The sequence below is a fragment of the Citrus clementina genome, unplaced genomic scaffold (genome assembly GCF_000493195.1).
Source record: "Citrus clementina cultivar Clemenules unplaced genomic scaffold, Citrus_clementina_v1.0 scaffold_2, whole genome shotgun sequence".
Lineage (NCBI taxonomy): Eukaryota > Viridiplantae > Streptophyta > Magnoliopsida > Sapindales > Rutaceae > Citrus > Citrus x clementina.
In genome coordinates this window covers 8,457,979-8,468,492 of record NW_006262688.1, presented here as the reverse complement: position 1 = coordinate 8,468,492, position 10,514 = coordinate 8,457,979, and the positions used below count along the sequence as shown (strand labels likewise).

Genomic DNA, 10,514 nt, shown 5'->3' with positions numbered 1-10,514 from the left:
ACTTAAAAATGTAAGTTACATATAATATAATTTAGCTACACTCTACACATCAACTAACATGATATTGAGTCTAGTTCACGACCCCCCAACACCTATTAAATAACACAAATTATAGCTATTGGAACTGCTGCGCTCCAGTCCCGAACTAACTTTTAGTATGATTTATAGAAAGAAATATCCAAATTTAATTCATATGTTTCAAGTTAATTTCATATTTTGCACACAAGTTTAGTGGTAACTACAATTAATACTAATTTTGTATCCCGATTTACATGGAAACATGCTTTAACACATGAATGTGCAAAAGATCAAGGTAAGTGAGGTGCATACTAAATACGTCGCAATTTCTCTGATAAAGGCCACATCTTATGCGAAAGAACAACAATACTTTTTGTCTTTAAGTCTTAACAAGACAATAATGTCTAATTGAGCACACTAACTCGCTCTGCCGAAAAAACTATATTAATTAAAAGTCATCCTTTTCTAGAATATTCATTAACACATTGTCGAAGTTTCTCAAAAGAATAGCATTGAGGAAAAAAATTAATGAAATAACCTCATTGAACGCATTGGCATGCATGGAAAGTTTGTGAGCAGAGCAGAGCAGGTTATTTTCATGCAAAATGCAGTTCAAAATAAAATGCATGCAGTTGCGGTGGTGGTGGTAGTTTATTAATAGATACTTTCGAAGAAGGGGAAGAATTGAAAATGGAGGGCTTACAAAAAAATAATCAATGGCTCATCATCGTTGTGATGGTAACAATGTCAGTGCTGTGCGCCCACACAGAGTCCAGAAGCCCTGTTCTTCACAGGGTTGGTGGAGGAAAGTACACTTGGAAACCGAATGTCAACTTCACTCAATGGGCAGAGCACCAACACTTTTATGTGGGTGATTGGCTCTGTGAGTTCTCTTTCTCTTTTCACTTCGTTTTTCAGAGCTCGTGCTGCTCTCTTTTATCATTTTGGTTTTTTTATTTTTTTACCATTTGAGTTAATTATACTGACGGTTCTTCTAAAATTATCATTCTAGATTTTGGATTCGACAAGCACAAGTATAACGTACTGCAAGTGAACAAAACGAACTATGAGAAGTGCGGAGATAAAGACTTCATAGAGAACGTCACAAGGGGGGGAAGAGATGTGTTTAATCTGACAGAGGCCAAGCCATTTTACTTCATCTGTGGCCGAGGAGATTACTGCTCCAAGGGAATGAAAATTGCTGTTCATGTAGAAACCGACCCGCCGCCACCAACTGCTTCACCTAATCTTACCATAAGTGCTTCTCCTTCTCCATCAAGCATTCATGGCCACCTTCTGCTTGCTTGCACCATTGCTTTTTTGAGCATCTTCTGCTCGGTTTCCGTTTAAAATTCATGCAAAGAGCAACTTTCTACTCTAGGAAAACATTTGGTATGATCAACAGAAATTATGCTATAATAATAAGTCATAGAATGACACTCCTGATGAGAAAGAACATGGTTAGATATCCATCAATTTTTAGTAGCAAAATTTAACAAGACCCGCTAATCCCAAACAAACATAACATGAATAAATAAACGTAACTAGTCAAATTTATCACAATGAATAAATAAATTCAACTAATCAAATTTATCTCACAATTATTAAATCGGCTTTGGTTTAGAAATGGATAATAACCATGTTGGCTTGGTTGGTTTAGAATTTCCAACACCTATTAACCCATCTATATAACCCAAAACTTCTCTCGTGGAAACAAAAACGATGCGTCTAAATTTTAAATATGAAAGTAAAATACTAACTTCTTTAACGATTCGTTCAAGAAACTTTGAATGATTAAAGGCATGTCAATATTTGCAATTACGAAAAGGCCACAAAGTGCTACTAAAAACATGCCAATCATTCCAATTTCCGATACCCAAATGCCTGAATCCATCAAAATAACAGTTTAACAGCCCATTGCTGTCTGGGGAAATAGAGAGACTGGCGAATGCATGGGACTGGCAAGAGTCAACAACACCAGTAATCACCACAAAAACAAAGGCACAGGGCACTTTCTGTTTCTAGACCCAAAATTAAATAGCAGAGATTTTCAAGGCATCACTACAAGTTCTAGACACCTTTGCCACTGGATGGTCCAGATGAAAACCAAAAGGCTAACTATATACAAACTACTTTGATAGGATTCTGATTGACGGTAGAAGCCACACAAGTGTCTCAACAGAAGAACATTGAATTGCACACTTTCTCCTGCAGTCTAGGCAGCTGGGGGACAGGAACAGGTCCAGCAGATGTCATCCCACCCTGGCTAGAAGATGTCTCTGATAAGTCGTCAAACTTCATGAATGATCCTACCTGGCTTGCTGCCAAGTGGGCATAGCAAATTGGAGCAACTGCACACACACACAATAGAATAAATTAAGTAAACTCGGAACTCAAGACTACTAACACAAACATAATCTGACTACTGGTACAAAGCGATAAGGATGCGTCTTGAGGACCCTGTCTGGAAAAGCATAAACCAAACACTTTTAACTAGTTCAAAAGAGATCTGTTTATCGGTAAAAATAAGATGCAAGCACAACCAGCATAAGATTCTTCAAATTACCTACAGAAATGGCTGTAGTGCTTCTCTGGTACCTGAAAATTTTGCATACATAATTAGAAGAATACACACTGGACCTGAAACATAACAATGAAGCAATCAAGTCAGATATACTTACACATAAGAAAGTGAGTGCACTAGTTCCTGCAGCTCATCACTTGAAAAGCCAATTTCATCAAATAGAACGTGGTAATGTGTTGGCCTTGAAGTACCCTGATCATCAACAACAAATCAGAATAGCCAAGGTCAATTTAATCTTACTATACATGAAGAAAAGGGAAATTTCACATCAAGCAAAAGCCTGAGACTAAGAAGAGACTCGTCGACGAAGAATGGCTGTCGATGAGATTGCAGTACATAAATCTCCTAGATTTGGAAACAACTTTGTTTATTCTCACATTTTTCTAGCAAAAACTAAAGCTTGATTGAATCTTTAAACATACGTATTTGTCAAAATCATTAAATCAATTAAATGCACAAAGAGATTTGTAATAACCAAAAAATGCCCTGAATGCACTCGGTTAGCTCGTTCAAAACCGGAGATACTTCTGCACCATGCAATCTTGGGAAGCAGGGAACTTGTGGCTTTTGAGGTGGCACAGAGCAATCAAACCCCACAGAGAGAGGGGGAGAGAGAGAGAGAGAGAGGGCAAGAATCAAAGATGAGTTATTCTTCAAATGATAATAAAAGATTCCTCGTCTTTAGGAAATATCTATGTTTTAGCAATTCATTCCAGAGAACAGGGTAATCCCACTGATTTCATATCCCAATTAACCAATAAATAAATAAAAGCAATAGTTAAAGTGCCAATAAAAGATAATAAATACATGAGCAACTTCGCAATATTATGCATGTGTTCCACACATCTTTTAAAGGAACTATACTCGGAATATACAAGAGAAACATTCAAGATAAATGATTAGCTACAAAAATAGCAGAACAAAAATACCAGCATACAAAAATACCAATAACAAAATCTATATTCTAGACACACCATTTCATACAAAAGTTATCATCATAAGCCTGGACCAGCAAAGGCATCAAAACCATACAATTACAATGCTAACAGTTTTCAGATATTACTCACAATCATTCCAGCATGGGCACAAAGGTAGAAGTCATAGTTTCTTGGATGACAGACTTTGTTGTCAACAACAGTTCCTGCATAAACAAAAAATTCTCGAAAGTTATGTCTAATGCCGTAATAGACTTGTGCTGTACAAAATTATGAAAAGGCTCACCAGGAGGAACATTGTCAGGAGATCCCGACTGGAAAAATTTTGTATGGTGATTCTTCTGTGCAACAATCACCGCAAACTTTGGGGACCACTTCTCATCCAGAAACTTGCACGCCTGGAAATGCCAGTCCGTTAAATTAATAAAAAATCAACAAGAATTACAGCCTGTAAAACATGTTTTCAGAAAGCACAGGCTTGAAACCTCTATAATCTGATTCAGTTCAACGTTCAAGACTTGATTAAACTGTGATTCACTGACACCATCCCTGAAATACGACATTTACTCATAAGCACAAGAGAAAAATCTGCAAGCATACATAAAAACCAATGAACTCAGGTAAAACCTAAAAAACTATTTGCAACCTCTATCAATAAAATGAAATAACGACATGATAGTTTACTGAATACTTGCTGATGTCATAATCTATACACAACTAAACTGATAACTTATTAAAACAGGATAAAGAAAGCTCATTCGTGCTACAAAAGAGTATAAATCAAATGGTACTGATTAAATAAGAAAATGGCTTATATATGATGTAGGGCAAGTTTTGCAGTGTTTCGCAGATTCAGCAATAAATATTTTCCTATATTATCTAAACCAATTACATACCCTACACATTTCAACATTCAAGAAGCATGATATGGTACCTCTAAAAAGAGGGTAAAAATGCTTGAAATTATGCAGTGATAGCACAATACATGTCCGAAACTGTATTGTATACAATAATTTATTCATTCAAAAGTAGATTTACTTGGCTACAGTTAGCAAACATGTTAAAGGTTATGAATTTCTTTCATTATCTGCGCTTGCAACCAACAAGCATCACATTCAAATTCAACAAAAAGAAAGAGAACCATCAAAGAGGGAGGAAAAAGAAAAGTTATTTAGACTAGCTTTCCTATGTGAAGGAATGTATACCTGAATATGATGATCTGTTCAGGTTTCCTTTTCCCTGAGCTAGTGTAGAAGTCCAACAAAAGCTCTCTGAAATTGATGAAAGATATATTACTGACTCAATAGTTTCAAAAAAACAAATATTAGCAATTCACTTCAACAAAACAAGATATCTGGAAGCTAATGAACTTTTTACTCTTGACAATCAATCAGAAGTCTCCAATCTAACAATACAAATAACCTATTACCACAACTTCCCAACGAAGATAGGTTAAACAATAAAACAACCTTATTATCCCTTCATCCTCAGTGTCAGATACTTTCTTGAACAAAGAATCAATCATTTCGACTTTTGGAGACTGTGTACGCACAGCTGCTCTGTAGCGAGATATTAAGGGCCAGTGCCTGGAACTGACTACCTACAAATATCGATCAACAAGAGACCAACAAGGTTAAATTTTCAATTGGTTGCATTATATGAAATAGCAAAAATAAATATGTGTAGGTTAAAAAAAAAAAGTAAATTTCAGAAAAGAAAGAATAAATAAGAATAAGACAAGAAATGGCAATCTAAGGAAAGGATTTTACCAAGTAAATTTCAGAAAAGAAAAAATAAATAACATAAGAGAAGAAATGGCAATCTAGTGAAAGGATATTACCGCAGCAATAGATGGTATATCTGAATGTCCAGGAGACCCATGGGATACATCCATCCCAAGGATGATGGTGGGAACCTTCGAAACAATAGGAATTGAAGGGGAATGTTCAACAGCCAACAATGAATTTAATCCACCAAGCTGCAAGTAAGACAATACACAGGATACAATAAACAGCATGACATCAGGACAACCAAAAATTGAAGCACTGCTGTATTTTAAAACAGAACTCAAAAACAGAGAGAAATAGGAGGAGGAAACTCCCGGTTAGTCGTATATCAGAACAGTCCTCACCTTAGCATTAATCTTAAGGAGAACATTTGTAAGATACTGGTCATTGACCCTCATAGGAGCCATACACTGAGTGACAATTCCAAAGTCGGCAAGATTCTTTCGTTTCCAAGGACCTGAAGGATGCAAATGAGTTCAATTATTGGACAAATTCTAAAAAAAATATAACAGTTTTTACAAAATATAAGACCAAACAATCAACCGTATAAATCAGAGTTTTTCCTCTCAGGAAGCAAACAAAGAAGGAACTGTGGAGCCCCAGGCAGTTTGGACTGAATTTCATCGAACATCTTCTCCACTCTAACAACAGGAGAGGAACGCCTATACTGTGGACTCTCTTCAAACACATCAAATGGCTGATCTATGAGCTGCAATAAGGCAATGGAAAAGACTTCTGTCAATTACTTGATTAGACAGTGCATTAAACATTAGCTAACTGGACTTACAATTCCTTTCATTTCCCCACATTTGATCAGATCTCGGACAAGGCTACGAATGTCACAACGTGCAGAAAAGTTTACCACGGCCCAACGTTCTATCTTAGTTGGCTGCACTAATTTCTGGAGCAGCATTTGACAACACGATGAGAATTACTGAATAAAAAGTAACAACTGAAGAAGAAAGGTGAAAAAAAAGGGTCGGAAACCTTGTTATTGAAATTCCACCGCCCATTTCGTGGGGAAAAATCTTCTCCGTTGCCAAATTTTAACTGTTGGAAGATAATAAACAGAGATTAATTAGTTTGAAAGCAAATCAATCAATATTGTAACAAAAAGGTAAAACAAAATATCCAGCCATAAAAATGCTTGAGATATACCCGAGGAGCTGGTAGCACACGACCTTCCACTTGAGCAAAGTTAGTACTGATAGAAATGCCACATGAACGCAGCATTGGCTCATTATCATACTTGCTAAGTTTCAGAGCCTTCAAGAAAACAAATGCTGTAAGCTTCAGCAGACAAAGAAACATTGCAACTGAAAAGTCAATAGCTTGAAAAGACACTTAACATTAGACAAAACACTCATCCTTTCTTGTGGCTTCTGCCTTGACTTCTCCACTAGTGATGCTCTCTGTAGATTGGTCAGGGCTTTCGTGTAACGTTGTAAGGACACCAATTCACAAAGCTGCACAAAATTACAATTAACAGACAAAAAGACAATAAGCCTTTGACATAAGCAAATCTCTTACACTATACATAACAGTTTACCACACAGAAACGTAATACATCCACGCACCTCAAGAGGAATATAGGTCGGCCGCTTTGGTTTACCAACATTGATGCATGGTAGATCTCCAGAATATCGCAAATCTATATTGCGATTATTAACAAAATAGTCATAAACAGTTATTTCCAGTTCCTGCACTTCACCATCATCATCCTTAACATTCTTCTGCTTCAGTGAAAACCTACAACAAGCAATGAAAATAACCAACAATAATTAGAGTACAAAAGAATTGCATTTAACAAACACACTAATTTAAATATACTCTTTTGTGAGAAAGATAACACGACCATAAAAGGAATTATTAGCCTATCTAAGAAACACCACATCAAAAACAGTATAAAGACAACAGAAGAAGCGTACATTTGCTCTTTACACAGTTTCTCACTCAGTCCAGTTATCTTGTACTCTTGATTGGAGGTAATCGTCTTAATCCTCAGATTTTTTAGTGTCCGTTTAGCCTATAAGTTGAAATGTGCGGCAGAGATTTAAAATCAAAAGTACAAATAAGATAATGAACAGAAATACAACAAATCTTGCCTACCTTGGCCCAGTCAATTGAAAAGGGATCTCTAACATTTTGGTTGGCAATAAGAAAATCAACTACTGGACCCGGCTGAATTATCATGGTAGTTGATACATCTGAAGATAGACGAGATAAGAAAGCAAGGTAACTAGAACAAAAAGTAACAACAACAATAATAGTTGGAAAATTTCTAACCAATATTCAAAGACAAGCCTCCCTGAGTGGTCCTAAAACTTGAATGGAATCCTCTGCAGCCAAGAACTCCCCCTCCGACATCAGCAAAATTTTTTGGATCATTGTGAAAGAACGATTGGCGAACTAGGAGACAGCCCCTACAGCATTTCAACATAGTTAGATATACAAACAAAGAAAGCCACAAAAATAATTAAATCTTCTATAACTCCACAAGTTTTACCAAATCACAACAATTATTTACTGATTGTATAAGCGCACTGTCAGTGGTTGATATTACGTTACATTCTTAAGGCACCTTGGAAATGATACATACTGACACATTAAATGTAATCTCAACTGTTCAATGTGCTTGAATGCAATCATGAATTGTTATAACTAAATCCATATATACCCAAATCTTCACTCACTGTTTTGCAGCATGCTGCCGTAATATAATATCCAGTACCCTAAAGGCCTCCTGTGAGTTCTCTGATTCCTGACCACGTAGGGCATTTGCAATGGCCTGTATTGGAATTTTTGCAGCAAAGCTAATTTCCACTTTAAATGTTTTGGATCGATATGGACGCCGTAATCTTTTTCTGTCATTCCCGTTTGGACTTCCATGCGCATCAGGACTAGCATTTCCGTTGTTCCTACATACCAAAGAGAGATAAAATAAAACAAATTTCTGAGACAGCTTCCACAAGACCCAAAAACATGAATAAAAAATGTATAAATTTACCTGTTAGACGAAATATCCTCAAGCACAACAGTGAACTCAAGCTTGTTACGTGGGAGGGGACCAACAGTAAATAAACTCTTCTCCCCATCATAAGCAAAGTCTTTTCCATCTAATTCAGCATTATATGTCTCCTGCACCCTATCAATAACTTTTCTTCCAGCACCCTTACCATCAACAGGGCGACCATCTTCATAAGACACAGAAACCTGTTCAACAAATTCAAAAAAACAAAAAAAGGTAAGAAAGGGCATTATGAATTAAATATCAAGGAAAAAGAACTGTAAGAGCAGAACAGAGAGAATGTGGACTTACACTGTAGTGATAGAAGTGACCCTCAACATTAGTAACATTAACCTTGAAGTGATTTGTTAGCAGTGATATCCTTTGCCCTCTGGATCCAAGGCCACGCCTGGATATTGGAACCCTCACCACCTTTTTCTTAGCTGGTTCTTGTTCTTCCACTCGGGTTGGAACAAAGTCAGGTGGAATAACAGGAGGCGGAGGCGGCAAACTATCAGGAGCTCCATTTCCATCACGGGCACCATTACCATCAGGTTCAAAGGAATCCATATCCTAATAGCAAAAATAAAGAGCACAAGCAAAAGTCAGAAGAAAAATAAGCAATCGCCAAAGCATGAAATTCTTTGAAATATTTCAGAGTATTATCAGTCAAAAGAAGAATATAAAGCAACCACCCATATCACCATAATGTCAAAGAAAGCACTGCGAAAAAAATAAAGGTAAGTGCTAAAGGCTCATGATATGAAAACAGGCGCCACAGAGAGCCCAAAACTACCATGACTAGCATATTAAATCAATAGCATGAATGTTTAAAGACAAGACAACTCAAAGAGCTACAGCACTTTGTAAGAATCTATAAAATCAAATGAACTTGAAATACAAATGACACATAAGCACAACCCATCTGACCAAACCAATGGAAGAAAAAAAGGGATTTTCTAGCTGTATGTTTTATGTAACATGAAGCTAAAAACAGCAGAACCGTTATTGAACAATCATCTTTAAAACACTACAAGAAAATGAAATACATTCAAACCAACGACAAAGGCTGAAATAAACCACCAAACAACAAATAGAGAAAAACTCCAAGAGGGGGAAAAAATTCTGACAAAATCAATCATTTTTTTATAACTCTGTATGCTTTATGTAACATGAAGCTAAAAACAGCATTAATGTTAAGGAACAATCATCTTCAAAAGTCAAAACACTACAAGAAAATGATATATATTCAAACAACAAAAAGGGTGCAAAAATACACCAAACAACAAACAGAGAAAAACTAAAAAAAAAAAAAAAAACCAGAAGATATCACGTATGGGTACAATATTAGGCTAAAAAGAAAGCCCTGGAAATCGCAAAACAAAGTATACCCATAAAAGACAAAAAATGACTTTTTTTTTTATAACTCAAAAGACTAAAAAGAAACAACATGCAAGCAAAATAAGCACAAATGGAGTGAATATACTACCTTATACAAGAGAAACAAAGCGATAGAGCACAGATCGAATTTGTAAGCTAAAAATAAGAAACAAGAATAAATTTAAAGTTAAAAACACAAGGGAAATTAAGACCAATATTTAAAAAATTGATAAAATAAAATATATATATATATACAGATCGTGCTTAACAACACAAAATGCTCAAATAAGGCGCGAAATAAAAACAGAAACAGAGCAGCATTGCAGAAAAACACTCTCAAATCACCTCCAAAAAGACCCAAAAAATAACAAAAAATTGAAAAAAAAATGAAATGAACTCTAACAGACAATAGAATTACATGCAACCACGCAAACTCCAGCAAAAATAACAAATTTTTTTGGTAAAAAGAAAAAAAAGATGCTTACAGTGAAAATTGAAAACCCTAGAGCAAGAGAAGAGCAGGATACTACACTCTATGAGAGTGAAGCCGATTTCAGTTTAATGGATTGACCCACTCGCTCATTTTTGTCTCTGAGTATTTAAAAGTTAAAACTGGGTGTTTTTTCGGTTAAATCTTAGCCATCTATGTTTAAGTTTGGATCAGTTTCATTAATCTAAACCGTACACGTTGCGACAACACTGAGCAGCTTCGAGTTTTGGTTAGTTGTGGAGATAACTCAAACTCGGTCACCGAAGCGCACGCTTAAACGGAAGCGCTTGGATTCATGGAACATGTCAGACCT

The 10,514-nt window shown here is 36.0% G+C and overlaps 2 protein-coding genes across 2 annotated transcripts; one reads left to right on the top strand and one right to left on the bottom strand.

Moving 5' to 3' along the window:
- Positions 1-708: 708 nt before the first annotated feature.
- LOC18050903 (lamin-like protein) lies at positions 709-1,384 on the top strand. Its single transcript, XM_006446327.2, has 2 exons — positions 709-901; positions 1,031-1,384. The coding sequence occupies exons 1-2, from the start codon at positions 709-711 to the stop codon at positions 1,366-1,368; spliced, it is 531 nt and encodes a 176-aa protein (XP_006446390.1). The 3' UTR covers positions 1,369-1,384.
- A 471-nt stretch (positions 1,385-1,855) lies between these two features.
- Positions 1,856-10,500, bottom strand: LOC18050902 (protein argonaute 4). The gene is made up of 23 exons (XM_006446326.2): positions 10,197-10,500; positions 8,644-8,904; positions 8,332-8,537; positions 8,018-8,242; positions 7,611-7,747; positions 7,434-7,531; positions 7,253-7,350; positions 6,902-7,073; positions 6,674-6,790; positions 6,483-6,590; positions 6,312-6,374; positions 6,112-6,225; positions 5,868-6,033; positions 5,669-5,781; positions 5,378-5,515; positions 5,007-5,137; positions 4,743-4,808; positions 4,023-4,086; positions 3,824-3,935; positions 3,670-3,743; positions 2,700-2,794; positions 2,585-2,616; positions 1,856-2,369 (listed from the first exon to the last, which is right to left on the bottom strand). The coding sequence occupies exons 2-23, from the start codon at positions 8,899-8,901 to the stop codon at positions 2,194-2,196; spliced, it is 2,763 nt and encodes a 920-aa protein (XP_006446389.1). The 5' UTR covers positions 8,902-8,904; positions 10,197-10,500; the 3' UTR covers positions 1,856-2,193.
- Positions 10,501-10,514: the final 14 nt, after the last annotated feature.